The following is a 21,910-nucleotide window of genomic DNA, read 5'->3' on the forward strand; positions in this document are numbered from 1 at the left end:
CAAAAGACCAGAGAACTGACGGCTCAGCTACACCAGGTGCGTTTCTGTTCCGTCCGTTCGTGTCGGAAGAGTTGGATCAGATGCGCACCACTGGCTGCGCTCACAGTACATCACCAGATCTGAAACAGAGCCAGATCAGAGACGCAACTTTTGAGATACGCATGACTTCTATTTTTGTCGGATTATGCAGCTGTTTGTTGTGTATTTGAGCCATATAAATCTATATAAATGCCTGGATTTTGCTTAGTCTAGTCATTTATCACCATGTCAGCTATAGAAAAACATCATGGTGCATAGCAAAGAAACATACCTATACTTGCTAAATGTAATCGTTCTCTAAGGAGTTCTATGGACTTTGTACCTGATGACATCACAAATTTGAGTCTTAGCTCTCTAGTTTATAGCTTGAGAGAGTTGGTCACATGTAATGTTGGTTTGACTGTTCTCTACCATTGGTCTCCAATTATGTGCCATGCAGAGCGAAGAGTCTGCAGGTTTTCATTCTAACCATGCGCTACACCGGCTGATTTCAGTAATTAGTTCCCCCTCTCTCATTGATTAAAGGTGTGCTAATTAGTGAAATGAGCTAGTGAGCTGGAATGAAAACCTCTCGGCATACTCATGGCCCTCCCTACCACATGATGGAGACCACCGTTCTTCTTGACCTTAGGAATAACACTTATTCTTGATGAGTGGTGTTGCCCCTTAAGGGGAAAACTAGCTTTTCATCTGAACTGATGAAAATAATAGGAGGGCCAGTGTGCTCTCAGTGCTGTAGGAACCTGTCCAGTGAAGAATTGCAGCTTGCAGCTTATTGTCACTGTGCACGTTTCAACATTTGAGCCAATGTCTTCCTTTGAATGTTTCCATGGCAGGATGGGTTGTGTTTTTCCGCAGCGTGCACTTAATGCGGTGTGTAACTGTGACGATAGTTTTGCTTCCATAATGGGTCCATCAAAAAACTAAAAAAGATACTGGATATTAAAAATTATGCATTACGAAAATCAGATTTAAGCATTAATTTGCATGGCAGTAGGCTGCTGTCTTTTTTAGAATATAATTACACTTTTACTGTAGACATTCTCATTCTCCACGCCTCTTTGCAAAATCTTGGAAAACTCTATTAAGTGTTGCTCCACTAACCCTGGAACGCCCCGAGGATTTGATTTTTGCCTTCCTATGGATGTGACAAAGTTGCTGCCAACTGCTCAACTCTTATGTTCCCTGTCAGCAGCTCGGCTCACTTTTGACAGCCCTTAAATTAGGGGTTGGGTGGGGGAGGGTGTAAAGGGGTGGGGTGTTTTTTCACCTAGACAACCGTTGGGGATATTTTCACTTTTTGGTTCATTCTGTTCTGTCCTTGGCTTGACAGTACAACCAATTACAACCAATTACAACCATAGAACCTTGTTTCACGCTGTATTGTTCACTGCATCATATCATTGTACTCATCATACCTTTGCATTATTCTTCCCCCAGCTATGTTAAGAAAAAGTCATTTCCATCTGTATTTTGGCAGAGGCACCCATTAACACGCCCGTTGCTGTCTTTTGCCCAGCGTTGCGGGAGAAAACACACTTAATTATCCTGCTGAGTGGATTTTTCTGGATGGTTAATTTTTTCCCCTTAACAGTTTTCCCCAGTAATGACACACCACAGTGATGGAAGGGAGAAATGGTAATGGCAATTATCGATTGCCCACAGAGGCATATATTGTTTGTTTGATGATTTTTCCTTAAAGAAAATCCCAAGCAGTTGAATGTGATCTTGTTTGGGTGTTGTCTAGACTGTTTGTCATTGTGCCATTAGGCTGCACATTATGTTCGGCTTGTACAGTACAGAACCTGCCTTCATAACAAGCACTCTCTCTCCCTCTGTGTCCTACTCTTTCTCATATCGACAAAACCACCAACCATCTAGTTTCCCTGATATTGTTGAATGCTGCTTCATGTGAAATACAGTGGGAACATAAAATTCACATTTATTAGACCAGACAAGGTGCCTGTACTAAGTTGGGCTGCCAGTGGCTAGACTAAACTCCATCTACCCAAAAAAAAACAAAGATTCAGAAAAAGAAAAGAAGAAGAACTCAGAAAAAGAAAAATTTTCAGATTGACAAGCATGCTTTTTTAATTTTATCATATGTTTTCAATGGTTTCATCTGCGTTAGTGTAATTAGAATTGCCCTATCTATAAAGGACCATCTCAACCTCCAAAAAATATGACTATATGAAATGTGAAGTTTTTGTTTTTTGTTTTTTCCAGCAATAGCAGTGTCATTCCATTGCATCCACAGAACACATCCAGACTTTCCTCATCATGCTTTTTAAATCCTGCACACTAGATGTGTCCCAATTTAAGAGCACCACAGGGGCATGGGGGTCTTGGATTAAATGCTTGGCTGCCCATGAAACCCTTTCCAATCTTCCAATAGACGGCCATCCAGTGAATGTAACACTGGCTCTAATTAAAACAGACAAAATTCAACCCTTAAAAACCAGTCGGTACGGGACGCCTCCAGTGAGGATGCCAGCTTTGTTTCTAGAGTTATATACTCTATAGCTCCTGGAAGTCTGCCTTGTTCTGGGTTGCTTCTTGTCAATTAAACCCTTTCCAAAAGATTCAGAGGCAGTCAAATTTGCATCAGTGTTTTGCACTCAGTGGAAATTGCATTATCTCACAGCGCTGGACATCATTTTGGTCAGCGTCGGGGAAGGGAGTGAGGGACTCGCTCGCCTGCGTGGCACCCAGACATCCCCGGTCGAGCCCATTAAGGAGACACTGCACATCCAATCAATTACTCATGGCTGATTCTCAGACCAGTATCCTGCTTTAACTGCACAGAGGTGAGCAGGCGCTGGATCTATACACATCGGGCAGAAAGCAGGCCGTCAGTGCTCCCCGGGGGCTGGGTTTTTCTCACCGCAGGTTCACAGAAGAGGTGTTTAATCACTCCGATGTTCATAGAAGAATAATAATGCTTTGTGGAGTTTAACTCGTCGATACATACAGGACATACATGCTTTGTTTGTTGCTTTGACGACCACGTGCCTCTGTATTTTCCCATTTGTCAAGATGCATTGTACCAGTACAATGACATTTCTTACTGTGCAAATAATGCATTGATCTGTTATTGGAAGCATTACCCATTATAGTGCATTGATTTTTGCAAACTTTCACAACTTTGCTGTAATGGCAAATTCAGTAGCGGTAAATGGGTTCTGTCAACATGCCACCCGCATGTTCCACATGTGACAAATGGCTTCTGGACAGCAGCGCTGTGTAAAAGCCACAAAAGCCATACGAGTAATACAACACATATGACCGTACTGTAAAACCTGGGCGAATAACTTAACTGACATTGATTTATGATTCAGGACACCGCTTAAATTCTGATTGTGCTGCTGCTCAATTGATTGAACGCTGTCGTTATAGAGAGCTTCACAAGTTGACGCTGCCAAGTTAGCAATACTTCAGTTTAATTGGCTGGGGATAATGGAGTGGAACAAAGCTCACTCTGTCCCCTCCGCAATCAACAGACCACGCTTGCAGAGCTGTGTGTGTGTTATTAATGAGAATGAGGTCAGAATATCCTAATGGAATTAGCAAGGCGCTATACATCTATACCTGAAATGAATCTGAAATCGTATTTTAATGTAAAAATAAAGGATTGTTCAACACAGGAACTTGAGTAAGCTTTGTAACCCAGGCAAAATGCAAGATAGTAATGATATGTTTTTCTTTTTCTCCACTGGTCAATTAAACCCCCAACTTGGCAGCTCCTTGGGTAATAACTTGCCAAGATGGTTCTGGTTTTTCCTTTGAAGCATTTGAAGCAAGAAAGTAGCCTGAAGTGGCCAAAGACATATTAAAGTGCTCTTGTAACTTCTGGCATTTGCCTGAAACACAACGTCACACATTTTGAGGATCATTTTGAGCCAGATCTGGTACTGACGGGCAGATAAAGGAGATTTATGAGATTCAGACTTGGGTAGGCTCATGAAGAGAGTAAATGTTATGTATTTGGCAGGAGGGAGTTCTTCTATTCTCCTATGTGGAGGGGCTTAGGGAGCTGCCTGGGATAGCATGAAAGGGAGAAACAGCCGCTTTTATCCCCAAACCCTCAGACGCAAACTCAGGAGGACTTTTTTCTTTTTTCGTGGCTTGCCTGGTTGCCTGCCTTTTGCATCTCGGAGCTCGGAGTGGCTGAGGGTCTGAGGACGTCTCGAAAAGTCCCCGATGAGCGAGAGAATAATCTCTGCATATGAGAGCAGCAGCGACTTTCCTCAAATCCCATTTCACAGCGGCAAAAATGAATATTCTCTGCGAAAGAAGAAAAGAAGACGTTTAACGCAGCCTGACAGGCGCGGCATCCGGTGCGAGGTGAACACTTCCAGCGCACCTTGAGGATGGAGCTAATGCCATATGTTTTACCTGTTCTCCCCGAGCCGCCTGTCACTAGACGAAGGATGCCTCTCCTGACTTAGCTCCAGGCGTACCGAGGAAGTCAGGAGGGCACGCTGTGTTCAGGCCTCTGCGCAGTGAGACAGCTAATCTAATTCCAGCCCCGTATGAAGGGAGCATTAACCATTGTCTAAGGGGTTTCCTTTTGATCTGGCTCTGTGAATTAAGACACAAATGTCATTCTTCGCTGCCATTTGAACGATATGAAAGCAGCTGATTCTTTGACCTTGCGGGTCAGTTGAGGTCCTACTTTATTTCACATGGAGGAATTTTCATATATCCATGACCTCATTTCAATCCTGATACCGCAAAATCCTTTGAAGATGTTACATAATTTGATATAAACCCTCAGGAGCGCATTCTACAGTTTAGCACCCGCAGTGAAAACACAGGTGTGTTTGATTGATGGTTAAAGGAAGGAATGGGGAACAATAAAGTCTATGTAAATGAGTGACTGCACCTCAAATCTGGAGCGTCTTTTCTCATGACACTGTGTTGCGGAGCCAGCGAGCGTTCCAGTCTTTGGGCGTGCGTTACAGAAAAACATAATGAAACTGAGCCCCTGTCGCATCAAATCCCATTCCGCTCAGCTGATTTGAACATGCTCTTGAATGGGGAATAGGGATTGAATCAAATTGCTCCCTGTGTGTATATAGAACACACATGTTGCATGCCTCCGCTTCGTACGGCTCGAGCGCCGTGGCATGCCGGCGGCTGCGGGGATTTCTGCAGCGGAGAGAAAGCCATGCATCCGAGGGAGCTGGGGAGCGAGGAATGACATGAATCGATGGAGGACGAGTGAGAGGAGCTGGTTTGCAGTTGAGAGTGCTGCTGAGTGGGAGGGAGAATGGAGGAAGAAGAGGGAGAAAGGGTCCGTGGAGAGTGTTACTCAGCTCTCTGCGGGGGTTATGTTGGACTGAATTAATCTGTTGTGAAATGCGCAAGTTGCTGCCCGGACTGATGTCTTGTGTGCATTGGAGGTGGGGGAGGAAGGATAGGGGGGGGTAGGGAGATCCCGGGGGAGGGTATGTCATGAAACAGGATCTGAAAAGGCGAATTCCCCACAGGGTTCGATTCCTTCCTTCCAGGCCACCCTGTCACCCCTACATTACTCTGTCTCACCCTATTCCTCCACCCACGCATCTAACCACACCATCCATATAGCAGCATATAGTAGGTCACAGCATGCACCCCACTGTGTATGTGCAGGTCACTGACTGCTGTAGCACGCCAGCTAGCCACATGAATATTTGTAGTGCGCTGTAGTGTGGGTTTTATGCTTCCTCCATACTGAGGATGCGGCTGTGTTGAGGTTGCAATTATATGAAGAGTGTGACTGTGTGTGTGTGTGTTTGGGGGGTGTTCAGGCTAATTAGCCTCATCATGGTGTGTGGCAGTGAAGTAACTCTGACACTGATTGTTAATCCTGCCTGAGAGTGACAGAGAGAGACAGATAGAGAAGAGGCTCAGGAAAGAAATAATGAAGGAACAAGAGACAGACAGAAGGGAAGAAAAGCAGAACAAGCTAAATAGCGGACTCAATATTGGGATTAGTGGAGATTCCGATCGCGACGAAAAGGGCCAGACCAATCGCTCGTTCCCCACCAAGCCCAGAAGGCTAAGCAGTGATCATTTGTGACTGCTCATGCAATGCCAGTGAGAAGGCCAATTAGCACGTTAGGAGGTGTTGGTTAGATCCACAGTGTCATGTGTCGGTCCTGATAACACAACTGCTGCAACAAGTGCCACGGCACATCAAGCTTTCAGGTTTCATCACAAGGTGTCATGCCAACCTTTTGCTCATGTCAGTGGTTAAAGTGGTAACCTGTGAGATCCTTGTCTTTTGTTGTTTTTGCATCGCACTTCCAACACTTGGCAATCAAACAGTGTGTCCAGTACTGTGATGTCTTTTTCCTCTGATTTTCTGTTGATGAAGTTTGAGGTTCATTACTATCCAGACTTTCCAAACTACCCAGTTTCCCAGAAATCAGGGTACCAGGGTAACCAGCGTTTTTCCCAGCAGCAAATATAAAAGCTTTCTTGAACTGGCTATACACTGAATCACTGTTGTGTTTTAACAATCAGTGATAGAGAGTAGCAAAATGGACATTTATTTATATGAAAATGTGGCGGATTAGTACTTCAGAGATACTTTCCTCTACATGTAATACTGTCACTTTATGTACCAATGTACATAAAGTGACAGTTAACTGCTAGATCTTATCAAAATCATATCATCTATCAAGAAAAAATTGGACCCAGTTAATATTTCATTCTGTGTCCTGGGTCTAAATTGTCAAGAAGTAATTTTGCCTACTTTTAATTGGTTATCTTGAGCTGGGAAAAGAAAAAATCCTAAATGCTAGTATGACAGCGGTTCTTCATGGCAGCTCATGTTCAACACTGGCTGCTCCTGAACTTCCACGCTGGTGTACGTATGTTAAAATGTATCTTAAAATATCATTTTAAGCAATTACTTTGACACTGAGAGCAAGGAACAGACTGTGACTCAGTATGGCTGCGCTCTATGGGCTACTTCAGCTCAGTTGTTGGCATTCAAAATGTCATCTTCTTATTCTTGATGGGCTGCCCAGTTGGGCAGGTGTGTCGGGCCTGTCAGTGTGCATTGTGGGAAATGCGCACTCCATAGACCATGCTTTCATCTGGGGAGAGGGACCCCACAGTACATAAATATGAGTGATGTTTGTGTGTGTGTGTGCGTGCGTGTTTACAGCGTGCGTGCATGTGTGACACCCAGCCTAAATACTGCCTTGTCTACATGATCGTGCCACTTAGCACATAAAGAAGCAGATGAAAGCTGTTTGTTAATTTATAGCGTATATGATTCTCGGGGCATTCGAAAGATCGGCCTCTTTCTTCATGTCTTCATCTTTTTTCATTGTCAGGGCTCAGTGGAGAGCGCCCGAAGGCTGTTTGGCAGGTAGGAGAGCCGCAGTCTCATCCACATCTGCAGGTGAAGGCTTAGACAGCCAAGATTTAGGGAGTCTGGGGATTTGTAGAGAGAGAGAGAGAGATGGATAGAGTGAGAGGGGGGAAGGTGGGGAGGGGGGCTCCCAACATGAATTCAGGACAGGGGAGCCATGTTTCCTAATCAGACTTTAAAATATTGAAGAACATTAAAGATGAATAGGTCCCCATTGCTATCAGTAAAGTTATAGGAAATCAATTGATTTTTTTTTTTACCTGCCTTCATAAGACATCCTAGTCTTTTCTATAATTTATTAGTCTCTTCTATAACCTGTTAAAAATTTCTTGTTTTATTAAATCAGTGTTTTCATCTCATTCTAATCTCTCTCTCTCTCTCTCTCTCTCTCTCTCTCTCTCTCTCTCTTGTTTTGTTTCATTTCCTTTTCATTTGTCCTTGGTAGTGATATTGTTATACTCATCCTCATCTCTGTCACTGCACAGGCAGCGCTTTCCTTCAGACTGTTTGATGCCATGCACACGCATACACACACATGCACGCTCGAAGTCAGTCACAGTCACGCACATGCAAAACACACCCTATTGAATATGGGGAGGGTCATACAGGGCGACCCAGTTTGATAATTCAGTATGCCGGGGGCAGAGTGCCGTCACTGCTGTCACTAACATGGCTTTCCCATCCAGGACTGTCGCCCCGCTGAAACAACAGGCTTTACGAGCCATGTGAGTGAGACTTTATGCAGCATAGCAACAGTGCACTGGAAGCGTGTTACCCCTCTGTCTAAGCTGATTTGACGCGGTCAGGTGAAACAAGTCCTTAGCTTCATGAGGAACTGGGAATTGTGTGTGCCTCTCTTGCCACAGAAGCCGGTGGTTGCGCTCTCGGGCGGTGCGGCTGGATTCATCAGTGGAAAAGCCGGTCGGAAGGAAGGAAGGAAATGGAAAAGACAGGCTCAGGCTGGAGTCTAAGTCTAAGTCTTATGAAAGTCTAGGTCTGTCATAAGTGCCTTTGGACACTTGCTGAAAATTTCCCTACATAAACCATTGTACCTTTCTCCATTTCTGTCTGTTAATCAAGCATATACAGTATTTATTAAGTTCTGGAGCTTTTGAGATTTTGAGAACATACAATCAAATAATTGAGGAGAAGAAATGGCATTGCCTATGTTAATACAAAACATGTCCATCCACCATAATTTTAACCAAATCACACACAGTACAATGACTTTGTCTGTACATATGAGCACCAAAGCTTTAAAGCTGCTACACATAGCATTTTAACATCAATAAATCATTACCAAATTCACTTTGACACAGCATGACCATCGCAGAGAAGATGCGAAGGCTCTACCGGCCTCTACACTAGGGATGGGATGATATGCTTATCTTGTTTTGATACGCAATATGGGGTTGACAATTCAATATAACCACGATACGATGTAATAAATAAAAATCCAATGGCAACAAAGCATGGCTGTGCAGAATTACGTTTCTAACAGTGGCATTGGCTTGCTAGAATGTAAACAATTTAAAAATGTCATTAAAAAGGGCAAATAATATCATTTTGATATATTGAATTTCGACATATGGTCCCATCCCTACGCTACGCTGCATTTTACATTGTCTGCCACCATGTTGGATTTGTTGGGAAATTGCTGTGCATTGCTTTATGGCACAAAGAGAGATCGCTTTATGGCACAACACAGAAAGAGGCCTTATGAGGTTTATGGGAAATATGAGGTAGAAGCTACCAATTGTCTTAACTACAGTCTCATTTGATTACAGTAATCATCAGTAAGTATGACAGTGAATTTGACAATGATATATTGTTGTTTAAAAATGCTACTTTTCTATTGTCTGGATGTTTGAGGGAGAAATGTACAGTAAGAGAAGCACTGACCACATTCCACTGCTATTCTTCATCCCCTTGTCACGCGTGCATTTGGCTGCAGCAGCGCTCAAGTGACTGGGGATGTTGATATGCCTGCCAGCGTATGGAGATGAATGTTTTCTGCCTCTGCACATGGCCTGATCTGTCTTGCTCCAGCCCCTCTTACATCATGGTGCGCGCCCTGGGGCTTTCTCTCTATAGAATGGGCGTTCTGTATTTAGAGCCTGATTTATACACAAACACACATACCACTGGGGAAGGTGCAATGAGTGCTCTTCCCCCCTTCCACAATTGCCAGCAGTATAATCATCTTCCCACACTTCAGTTTGCCTTTAAGGATAGCATTCAGCAAAAAAAAAAAAAAAAAAAATGCCTATGGAAGCCAATAGTAATTTTAAAGGTATAAGTGAATGGAGGGATGGGGAGATGGGCCGTTTCAAGTATTCTGACCACCGTTGGATCAAAGTAATCCAATTTGAAATGAAAAAAAGCAGTTTTGTTCTCTTTTCCTTTTTTTTCTTTCCCCCCGTTTTTCTATTCCAAGTTGTTTTTTTAGCCATTTTAATCTCATGCCTTTTCTTCCACTCAGCTTGGGTTATAAGATTCGCGGGGCATTGTGGATCTCAATCGACATTCCACTGATGCACTGAATAATACGGCGATAGCACAGAGGTATCAATGGGAAGAGAAACAAAACCTAATTTCATTTCTCCTTCTCTCTCTCTCGCTCTCTCGCTCCCTGTCTTTCTTCTCCTCAGGTTGTTAGAGAGCTCGCTGCTCAACGCAGAAGTGAAGGAGGGAGAGATTCTGCCTCCTACCATTCAGAGGCTGATGAAAGGATACAACAAGTACCTCAGGCCTTTCTTTGACAGTAAGGAAAACTGCAGACACATGCAGCCATGAAAATGAGATAATGCTCAGGGGAAATGTGTGTTTGTGAGCGACACTGAGAGAGAGAGAGAGAGGGTCTGAGAGGGAAGGCAGTTAAAGAACAATTTTGTGTTTGTGTATCCCTTTTGAGTGCATGATCGCTTGCCTCACATGCATTCATCTCAACATTGGCATATTTTCTGCAAACCAATGAGCAAATATCCTTGCATATCCACGCTTGCAATGTTAAATTTGACTTTACTAGATATAGTATGTACATGCAGTAAAATGTAAAACAGCTTTGTGCCAAAATGATTTACAGTGTAACACAGTGTGTATGTCTGTAAATACTAATATGTCTGTCTGCCGTGCAAAACTCAGTTTGGTAGTTTTAATCAAGATCAAAGCTGCATAGTTTTACTGCTGATATGCTTTGGATTCCAGTTTTCATTAAGCAACGAATTTACTTGCATTACAGAAACTATGTCTCACCCAGTGTAATCTCACAGAGGGAAGATGTTATGTCATGTCGTGTTCGAGCTGCCATTCATCACTGTAGCCGTTCCCAGCAAGTCCCTCGCTATTGTCTGAGAATCCATCACAGTGCGATTAGGGTTTGTTTGCCCGCTGTTTGATCAGCACTCACACTGACTTTACGGAGGCAAATTCCATTCAGCATAATCATCGGGCCTCTCATCTGGGGACGCAAATTTGGCAAATAGCGATAGTAAACAGAGCACAGGCACACACACACACACACACACATTTTTCTATTACTATAATTGTGAGGACTTCCGTTGACGACATTCATGCCCTAACCCCTAATTTAAACCTTTACTCTAGCCCAAATCTAATTCAAATTCTAGCTTTAACCCTAAACCCAAGTCCTAACGCTATACTAGCACTTTAAAGGACCAGCCAAAATGTCCTCACTTCGGAGGATTTTTCTCACTTTCTACCCTTGTGAGGACCTCATAAGTATAGAAATACAAGCACACACATGTATACACACTTCCCGTATTCATCTGCAGTATGACAACAGGCTGGCTTTTCTCTCACACAGAAGTAAAGATTGATAAGCAAAGAGAGAGGGAGGATAGGGAGATGAGACATGAGAGAGCGGCGGAGTTGCCCACTTTGATAGAAAATCAGGGAGAACAAATCCCCCTAAGGAGGTCCACATGCAACACACTGCAGCTGTCGCCGACGATGTGGAGTGTTCAGCGTTTTCAAATATGCTGTCCTTGGCTAACTTTTCATTATACAGTGTGCTCTAATTCCCCATGCTTTCCCAATCTACCCCTCAGTGTCACACAATCCACTCAATCACACACACACACACACACACACACACACACACAAACACACACACACGCATACATACAAATTGTGGGGATTACAGTATGTAGGGATGATGTGCAATGTGTAATAACAGATGGAACATGCAGCTGATTCATTTCTTCTATCTCTCTAGATGGTCCTGTAACAGTGGGTATGAGTTTGGACATTGCCAGCATTGACACCATCTCAGAAATCAACATGGTGAGGCGACGCTTTCTGTGACATAACCTATCATGTCCTACTGATTACTGTAATTCAACCATAAAATCATTATATGGGCCATTTAATGTCAACTTTTAGACTGCAGTTGCTTTTTTTAGGAATCAGACGAGTGTGTAGGGGTCTTGACTGGCGTCTCCTCATGTGGTTCTAACCTGCCATAATTCCCCTGGTGCTGAACTTGGTTTTGTCATTAGTCCACAGTCACATCTTGCCATGTTGCCACGCAACAGCAGAAATTGATTACGCAGCTACACGCATGAAGTAACTTCAGGACTTGTTGATTGGATGTACCGTATGAAAAAACATGTTTTTTAGTATTCTAACAATCTGACTAGACTTGCTGACTTGACGCAACACTGTGGACACACAGTAGCTTCGGGCATCGATGGGCTTAGGGACCTGACACTATCAATATTCCGAAAATGCACGAAAAACCAAAGCTGACTGAGGCAATAACAGCGCACTGTAGTACCTAGGTTTGCAAAAACATCACTCGTGTCAGCAGATTATTGACATGTTTATCAGAATAGTCCAGAAGCACTGTTGTGACCCTTGAGCTCTGATCCTGCAGGACTACACAGCCACAATTTTCCTGCGGCAGCGCTGGACGGACGAGCGCTTGGTGTTCGAGGGCAACAAGAGCCTGAGCCTTGACGGGCGGCTAGTGGAGCTGCTGTGGGTTCCCGACACCTTCATCGTCGACTCTAAGAAGTCCTTCCTCCATGACATCACCGTGGAGAACAGGCTTATCCGCATCTTCCCCAACGGGACCGTCCTCTACGCGCTGAGGTGGGGTAACAAAACGGGATTGTTGGGTGTATTGGTTGTTTTGTTTGTTTTCGGCTTCGAGAGACGATGAAAAGTAGGCCAGGGAATGGGGAAGAAATTGGCAGAGGGAGGAAGCGTGGGTTGAATGTGAGATAATGTGATTGCAAAGAAGGGAGTTATGTCAATTCTATTACATGGGTATTGGATTGTATGAGTAGAGGACTGTGTGATCTGTCAATACAAAGAGCCGTGGGCTATTGAGGTAAGATAAGTGCTGTTAGGATCATTCCAACAGATATTGCTCTGTGAGCAAAGGCTTAATGCTTGATAAGCTCGGCGAGCCTCTGTAAGGTGTATTAGTATGGTATTTTGATTGGACACTGGCCAAGCAGACAGGTTAAAGATAGATAGCTTATAGATGAGTCAGGAGGTGAGTTTGTTCAGCGCTTATTTGTCCTGTGATGATGGGATTTCCACATCCTGCTGTTGTTTGTGATGTGTATTAATCTTAGTGTGTCTATGTAGTATGTAGGCGCTGTCCATGGTGCTGATCGGCCTTTATTCCTGTGGTGCTGAACTTGCTTTTATGCATATAGTGCCGGCTACACATGTAGTTCTGGTTATATGCAATGAAAGTGGGTGCAAAATTTAAACAAAAATCACATCTGGAGAGATTCACCCTGTTGGATTAGCAGCTTTCCAGCTATTGCTTGTGCAAAAAAACAGTATGTGGGTGTCATATTAACTTGTGTTGGGTGTTCAGACTCGCCTCAGTCTACCCTCACAGCTTATCATGTTTTCATACAATGACCATCATCAGTAGTACACTACATTGCTCTTCATCACAGTTGGGCGCTCATGGCGTGCAAGCATGCTCGTCTGTGTCACCGTAATGTGTGTGTTTTGATTCACGCTTGAATTTTTAACACGTACGTGACATGGTCATGTGCGACTGCGTTGTCGATTAATGTTGATTTGAATATGTGTATCTGTCTGAGTGTGTAGCTGTTGCATCGGTGTGTGTGTGTGTGTGTGTGTGTGTGTCCTGGGCTTCATGGACGTTTGCCTCTATATATGGACCTGCACAGCTTTGCTCTGACAGTGTGGAGGAGAGGAGTGCCAACACTGTTAGAGGGAAAGGAGTAGTGAGAGTAAAAACGAGTCGAAAGAGATGGTGAGAAGAGGGACGGCTTCCACATGGAATTGGGGCTGTGAGAAGGACAGAAAGAAGTGACACGTGAGGAAAGGGACAACTGTGGTAAATGTTTCAGAGCTGCGCCGGGAGGAATACATGAGAAAGCACTGAGGTGACTGTAGCTGAAGGATGTGAAGTTAAAAGGGAACACCGCTCAATTAAGGAATTAATGTATGCTATTTGATGGTACAGGACAGTCCAATTAATATTTTTGAAGATGAAAATCTCTCTTAAAGCCAGAAAGCAGAGATCTGAGACTCAGACATGTGATATAAGGTCCGGAGGGGCTTGGTAGACAATGAATTGTGGTAAGTAGTGGCAATGGCACTGTTAACTGGGAAACTGCCCAGAAGGATACGGGTCCATTCTCTGGTTCAGAACTGAAAACTTACTATAGAATAAAGCTCATTTGTTTAGACACTCAAACATTCTGTAATTCCACAAAATCAGTGTCCCATTCATTGTAATGGATCAGCTTCAGATTTCAGCTTCAGCCTTCAGAATTCTCCTTTACCAGTGAGTTCCAATCATGTGCCATAGAGGACTTGAGGACTAGAACACTTGACCAGCTGATTCTGCTCATCAGCACAACTTCAACCAGATAGTGGGAACTAATTAGTGAGTTGAACTGCTCTAGTGTTTGGTTGGAGTGAAAACCTGCACACTCTTGGCCCTCGATGATCAAGATGATTGGACACCACTGTGCTAGACCCTAGAAATGACATATAGGTACCTCAAATTGAGTGGTGTTTCCCTTTAATAACAACAGCTGAACTGCTTCTCTGTGATCTCATCTTTCTAGGATTACCACCACCGTGGCCTGCAACATGGATCTCACCAAATATCCCATGGACAAGCAGACCTGCACACTGCAACTGGAGAGCTGTAAGGACACTTCATACTTGATACAGAAAGTCAGACCTATGCAAGCTTCAAACTGTAAGCGCTGCTGTGGCAGTGAGTTGGCGGGTGCGTGTGATTTTGAATGAATGTGATCAAACCGAGGGATCAGACAGATCGGTTTCTCTGATCTTCAAAACCGCTGGTGTGTGTGTGCGTCTGAGCGTGTGTGTATATACGTGCATGTGTGTGTTCTCAGGCATACTGTCGTGTGTGTATTAGAGAGAGTGTCAGACATAGACAGTGATTGCAGGGGTGAATTCAGAGCACAGTAAGAGCTTTAGTAAGACTTCCTTGTGTAGGCTTGTTTGTCGCTAATTATTTGATTACTGTCGTGACAACAAAACTAGGCCATAGCTGTAACTCATGTAAACACTGTCTGCTCCTTAATCCTTGGCTGTCCCAAAAAATGCTCCTCATACCAGCCTTTTTCCCCACAAACCCTCAGTTTTGGGATCAGGCATGCCTTGCCCCCGATCCCATGCCTCGTTACACAAGCTGCAGGGGGAAACCAAGGAGTGCACTGCAAAAATATATCCATCTTAACAAGTCCTTTACACTTGTGTTCACTCTTAAAATCATATTTTTCTTTAAACAAACATGAAACTCCGCCAGTGGGCTGAGAACATTTTCCAATGCAGCTTCACTTTCCTGAATGAAGTTACATGTGAGAGTGATTTGCCTTATTTTGAGATATTGCCACACAAGTGGAGTTGCACTGGAAGCAAGTCATCTCACCCCATTGGCAGATTTTCTCTTTCACCCATTTTCAGAAAAATCTGATTTTCAACTGAATATAAGATTAAATGAGTTGTCGAGATGAATATTTTTGGCAGTGTAAAGGATGGAGGGAAGCAGAAGTCCCCCCCCCCCCCCCCCCCTTTCTCTGACTCCCTCACTCACTTCTCAGCTGCTATCTTTGCTTTCTAGCTCTCTCTGCTCCATGCTATTTAATGACAGCGAGCCAGGCGAAGTCTGATCCCTGCCAAAAACCCACCATGAACTCGGCGCCAAATAAACACATCTAACGGGAGGCACAGTCCCATTTACAGTAGCAGACAAAAAGGCATCTAGAGGTTAAAGTAAGATAACTAGGAGGATGATGGATTCTCCCTTCCCTGCTTTAATAACGCCAGGCTAAATATCTGCATGTTCTCTCTCTCTCTCTCCCGCTCTCTCTCTCTCTCTCTCTCTCTCTCTCTCTCATATAATCTCTTTATCACCCTCTGTCTCTTCTTTCTCTGTGTTGCTTTCTCTCTCTTTCTCTCTCCCTTCCTCTCATTCAATGTCTTCCCCCCCTCTCGCTCTGTCTCTCTTTCTCTCCATGAAGAGGCATATTCAAGGATTTATTTCTTTTAATGCTGTGCCAAAAGTGGATCCTCTGCACAGGAGGAAGATTTAAAGACAGAGTCGTCGTCGGAGGGTGCGGGGCGGTTTAGATCGGGATTGTGGTAAAATATTTAGTGGGCTCTGACAGTAGAAAGAGACTCTAAGTCAGAAGACAGTCCCAGTTTTTTTCTGATTGTTGCTTTAATTATTTTACCACAGTGGAAGACGGAAGATGGAAAGAGATGTAGTCCTATAAGAGCCTCTGGTGGCCCATTTAAATGACGCTCTTGCAGTGTGGTCAAGCCTACTCATTCTCACCAACTGGGGGCTATGGGGCACTGCAAGGTTGAATGTACCCCCAGAAAGCTGTAATTTGAATATAACTGTTTCCATGCTATTGCACAGGATGTCACAACCCATTTATGTCTCCAATTTGTACATTAGTGTCACAGCTTTAGGTCAGGAAAATAATGAGTTCCACTGTTAACAGAAGTACAATCAGAAAAAAAAAGCCACTGAAATTACAGGGCCTTTCCTCATCAAAGTCACTTCATCAGAGGACTTTGCTCGCAGCGTCATGGCTCACCCTGGTCAATAATACATGTTTCCATAGACTTCATGCATGTTTTGTCCCAGAGGAGGGGAGTTATGTGGGTAAATAGGGAGAGCAGTTGAATTAATGAGTGTTTTGTGTATAACGGAATATAGAGGTGTACTCCATCTTCATGCAGCAGCACCTCCTTCTTCCATCCCTTGTTCTCTTGCTCCCTCTGCAGATAAATTAGAGAAATACGCCATGAAGTGTCGCCTTGTTGATGCTCATGACCTACCTTTTCTTCATTATCAAGCGTACCTAAAATGAATTATAGCTCTCCACAATGTTTGCATCACAATTCTATGAATCATAAGAAACAAAAGCCCTTGTTTATTAGTATTGTTATTAGCATTGTATTATGAAAAATGAACATGCTGCTATCTACCCAGGGAACAGCACCGCCACACTTTGCAGTGACATCTTTGACAGCATTCACTTTGCATGCCTTTTTATTCCAAGTTTTATTTGGGTTATCAAGGCTCTCGGGCACAGTGAAATATGCATGATTAGTCTGTTATGGTACGAGGCAAGAGTTAAGCTCTTCATTTGGACTTCTTTGCCTTTTGCTACCCCCTTTGAAGAATTGAATGAACACCAGAGTTGCATTTCCATTAGCAATTCCTATTGGGTTTCACTGTGTCAAAGTGCGTCAGAATGAACAATGGGTGAATATTCTGTTTCCACTGTGACTGCGACAACATAAACGTAAATTAACATCATATCTTAAAGCTTGATTGTGGTGGTTACATACAGATGTCAATTTCATAAATATGTGTTGTTATGAAAGCAGACCCTCTCCATTTGCTTCTCAAGGGTAACATGCCCTCTTTCTTCTATAGGGAAAGTTTTTAAGTCTCTATAATTCTTGTCAACTATTCATTTTTTACTGATATTTAGACTTAGTTGCAGTCCCAAACAATCCAACTCTGAGAGGACCAGACCTTTGCATGACAGGGGCCGTTGACAGCATTATTGTTTCCACCATTCAGTGCTACTTTGGGGTTTAGTGAAAAGCTGCTTCTTATATAATATCTCTGTCATCATCATCATAAATTACAGCAGGTTGGCATAAAGGTAGGGAAGCTAAAGAATAATGAGAATATTGCAGGTCTAATCCCTGGAACGTAGAGAGGGGTTTATTCCAGCTGTGAGTTAGTGACTAGAGGGTAACTGGCATTACTGTTCATCACTGTTCACCGTTGCTGCTGAACTGCCATTGAGTGAGGCACTGAGCCCCAAACCGCTCCAGGGGCGCTGTACTGCGCTCTCTGATGGGAAAAAAAAATATGTAATGGACTATGTGCTGTATCTAGTAGGGGTATGTGGAATGACAAATTCAAATTGCCTTGTGTAAATTGGCTAAGAAAGTTATCTTCATCTCTCTCTGTCTCCTTCCACAGGGGGCTACAACATCAATGACGTCATGTTCTATTGGACCAGAGGGAATGAGTCCGTCAGTGGCTTAGACACGCTTAAATTGGCTCAGTACACAGTAGAAGACCACTACACCTCTGTCTCAGAGGCCATCTATGAAACTGGTAACAATGTCACTCAAATATTTCTTAACCTTACTTTCTAGGGTTATATTAAAGATGTTAAGTGTAGAATTTTTAAACATCAATACAACAGTGTCAAATTAATTGTGACTAATTTTGACACCATCCTACGGCCACTCTCCTTGCCATGGTACACAAATAAATGCAGTGTGGAGACTGATAGAAGCTTCCCTGCAATGGTCTCATTTGTTTACCGTTATTATACTAATGTCTCAAAATGAATGTGGTAATGATTTATTGATGTTAAAAACCTACACCAACTCACCTTTAAGACTGAGCAATGAAACAAATCATGAGTGGACAGATCATCACAAATATTGATTCACCTAGCAGCCTGCAGTGACCTCTGTGTATACTGACATAAACTGTATGTTAGCTGCTTCACTATGCTTCTCTCTTCATGTCTTCATAACTCACACCACATGTTTTCTGGCAGCAAGTGCATTTACACACTTTTTGCCCTTCCTCTCAAAGGCCACTACCCCAAGTTGGTCTTCCACTTTGAGCTGAAGAGGAGCATCCTGTACTTCATCCTGGAGACTTATGTCCCCTCCAGCCTGCTGGTGGTCCTCTCATGGGTCTCCTTCTGGATTTCCCAGTCCTCTGTTCCAGCACGCATTTGCATAGGTAAGAGAACCATGAAGAAACCATCTCTCACTCTCACGGCCTCAATTTTCATTCACTATCTGTGGAAAATGCTGCTCCCTGACCAGACTTCTGTGGAGGTCCATCTCTTTTGAGCCTAGATAATTTCAGACTGCGTCAAACCTCCCAAATATCTGGGTTTGGTGTGTTGGTTTTAATGAGATAACAGAATCCAGCCTTTTTTCTCTTTTCATTTTGTTATATAAGTCATTAGTCAGAAGCACTTCACCGGCTGTGGTTTTGTTTCAACAATGTGTGCATCAGTATTCATTTTCTATTACACAGGATCAAACACAGTAACAAACTCTTGTGCTATTTATGGAGTGCACCAATGTAGAAACCTTGGTTGGATGTTAGAGGGCTGGGGGGTTGAAGAGGGCGGTTATGGTCATCCCAGAACCCCCTGGGACCACAGGATATCCCACTTCATGGTGCACTGGATATAAAGGGATTCATTTCAGGGAGGTCAGTGCCGGTGATCTTTGCTGCTTTGGAGATGATGCGCTGTTTTTTTTTTTTTTTCTCTGTGTGATTGTCCATGCCTCCCTAGCAGACCGTGAGTGAGGAAGTTAGAGCGCTCTCTTTGATAGATGTGTGGAACTTGGAACTCCTTCTTGTTGTCTGAGTACGTATGGCGCTTTGCAGATCATATTGCCTGAGCTGATGTGCCAATATCACGGCGCTGCAGATGCAGGCTCAGAGGAGTAAACTCTGTCATGGTTATTTGCTGTGCCTGAAATCCAAGGTAGTCTCCAGGGGTTTTTGATGTCTTGAGTTGAAGGTCATTGTTAGAACACTGTGGCCACTGTTCTGTCCACTTCGGATCTGGGAGTTACATTGAAGTCAGAGATGAGGCCAATTATGCTAGTGGTGTCAGCATATTAGAGGATTTTACTGGGTTGTGAAACCATTAGTGAACAGAGAGAAGAGCACAGTTGAGAGCACATAGCGACTGTGCTAATGGGGAGAGGCCAACAGAGACCTCAGCAAGTCTAACATCCAGTATTACGACTGAGTTGCTGTTATAATTAATGCCAATTAGTTTGTTAAAGTCTTTGAGGGGGACGATTGTACTGAAGGCCAAACTGAAGTCTATGACCAGGATGTATGTCTAGGTGCTGGGTGTCTCCAGATGCTGTAGTTTGCAGTGCAGGACTAGGATGATGGACCCTCTGTCTATTTCTGCAATACCCTCTCTCTGTCTCCCTCTCTCTCTTTACACAGCACATACAGTCACTTGCATCTCTTTATTTCCTAAGCACCTTACATAAAGCTAGACTTTGTTCAGTACATATTTAGCATGACTGCTTAAAGGATAATTCCAATTATTTTCACCCTAGGCCTTATTTTGATTGATTGTATTCAACATCTAGAACATCCGATACGCATTGAGCGCAGCATCAGAATACTTGAGCGGTCACCAACATACCTGTGGCTGTGTTTTGTGTGCCAGGAGTGACCACAGTGCTGACCATGACCACTCTGATGATGGGAGCCCGGACATCACTGCCCAACGCCAACTGCTTCATCAAGGCCATTGACGTTTACCTGGGAATCTGCTTCAGCTTCATCTTCGGAGCACTCATCGAGTACGCCGTGGCCCACTTCTGCACCCTCACCCACGCCGACGCCAACATGCTCATGGTGAGAGGGCTGTCGAGTTGTTCATTGTTGTTGTGGTCATTGTTTTTTTGGTCACAGTCATAGTCTTCATGGTGGTCGTCATCATCATCATCATCATCATCATCGTCGTCAGCCCTTCTTGGTAAGTTCGAGAAGTGTTCCAACCTTTTCGATCTCACATGGTCGTCCTCCTCTTGTCTCCGCTCACGTCATTTTGCCTCTGCCTCTCTCTCTCCTGCAGTACGGCCACCACATGCACGACTTCGACGAGGAGATGAACGGCATCGTCACCACCATCGCCAGCGGCTCCAACCGGGCCAAGAGACGCAAGGAGAACGCCACGTCCCCTCCGCCGGCTCCCGCCTCCGCAGAGCTGGCCGTCAGCCCCGCCAGCCCTTCGGGCAGCGAGCCGAGGCCCGAGGCGCCCCCCGAGGAGCCCCCCAACCGCTGCCTCACCGTCCTCGCCATCCTCCGCAAGGTCTTGCACCGCTCCATAAACTGCTGTCACGTGGAGAACCCCCACTACATAGACAACTACTCCAGAGTCACCTTCCCCCTCTCCTTCGTCATGGTCAATCTGCTCTACTGGACGTACTATCTGTACTTTTAACACTCACCGGAGTGCGGTGTGCGTCCCAGTGTGTGTGTGTGTGTGAGAGAGCTTGTATGGAGGGAAGACGTGTTTATTTTACTGTATGTATGTACAGTAAGTGTTATTTGTGCGTGTTCTGAAATGAGTGCGTGCAATTTCTACATTTGGATTCATGAGCGACGTAGCATATGTTGAAGACTATATGTTTTAAAAAAAAAAGGAAACGGTAATGCTTTTGATTACAGCTCCATTTTTGAATGATAACACCTGCTGTAAATGAGTAATTACAGTAAGGAATTTTATACAGCTGGTTCTGTTGCAATCAATCAGCCTGCCTGACCTTGACGGGTAAGACTTGATTGATTCTGATACACCTTGAGAAGAAAAAAAAAACACTGCTTACAAACTGAAAAAATGGCCAGTCTGCATCTTTCTCGTAGTAGTATTCGTATTTTATGTACATCACCTCACAGTTTACTATATTATATTTTGTTACTGTCGGACACGGAGAAGACGGAGCTGTAATTTTGAGCTTTACGACAGAACTCGCTAGCATTGTTGAGGGAGAGCAAATGCCCATGCCACCTTGATGCTGTGTTGTTGTGATGGATTGATCATTGATATTTTACAACTTCATTTTCCGACTTTTGCCCGCAGGTATATAACATTTAGAGTGGAACGGAAAAATAATGGATAGGAGGAGAGGGGCAAAAAAAACAAAAAAAAGCAAGAAAAGGGAGGCGAAATAGAAAGAAGGAAACAGAGAGAGAGTGTGTTTAAAAACTCCCAAGGACGATCATTCTCTCTCGCTGTTGCACTCTGTTTCTCTCTTTCTTCGCTGTCTTTCTACTATTGATTCAGTTATTTTTAATTCATTGAACATCGCTGTCTCTCTTGCCTGTTTTCTTTTTTTTATTTTTCTTTCCTTGACACTATAAATCTAGTGGCCTTTGATCCCTTCAGTAGTATTATG

The 21,910-nt window shown here is 43.8% G+C and overlaps 1 protein-coding gene across 1 annotated transcript; it reads left to right on the plus strand.

Moving 5' to 3' along the window:
• The first annotated feature begins 9,979 nt into the window (after window positions 1-9,979).
• LOC139920468 (gamma-aminobutyric acid receptor subunit pi) lies at window positions 9,980-20,955 on the plus strand. Its single transcript, XM_071910478.2, has 8 exons — window positions 9,980-10,172; window positions 11,646-11,713; window positions 12,306-12,523; window positions 14,500-14,582; window positions 17,922-18,059; window positions 18,552-18,704; window positions 20,176-20,366; window positions 20,587-20,955. The coding sequence occupies exons 1-8, from the start codon at window positions 9,980-9,982 to the stop codon at window positions 20,953-20,955; spliced, it is 1,413 nt and encodes a 470-aa protein (XP_071766579.1).
• Window positions 20,956-21,910: the final 955 nt, after the last annotated feature.

This window comes from Centroberyx gerrardi, chromosome 15 (genome assembly GCF_048128805.1).
Source record: "Centroberyx gerrardi isolate f3 chromosome 15, fCenGer3.hap1.cur.20231027, whole genome shotgun sequence".
Classification (NCBI taxonomy): domain Eukaryota; kingdom Metazoa; phylum Chordata; class Actinopteri; order Beryciformes; family Berycidae; genus Centroberyx; species Centroberyx gerrardi.

Coding starts and splice junctions, on each gene's coding strand:
- LOC139920468 (XM_071910478.2), top strand. CDS start 9,980: ATGGGAAGAGAAACAAAACCTAATTTCATTTCTCCTTCTCTCTCTCTC. Junction 10,173..11,645: donor CCTCAGGCCTTTCTTTGACA/GTAAGGAAAACT, acceptor CTATCTCTCTAG/ATGGTCCTGTAACAGTGGGT. Junction 12,524..14,499: donor ACCGTCCTCTACGCGCTGAG/GTGGGGTAACAA, acceptor TCATCTTTCTAG/GATTACCACCACCGTGGCCT.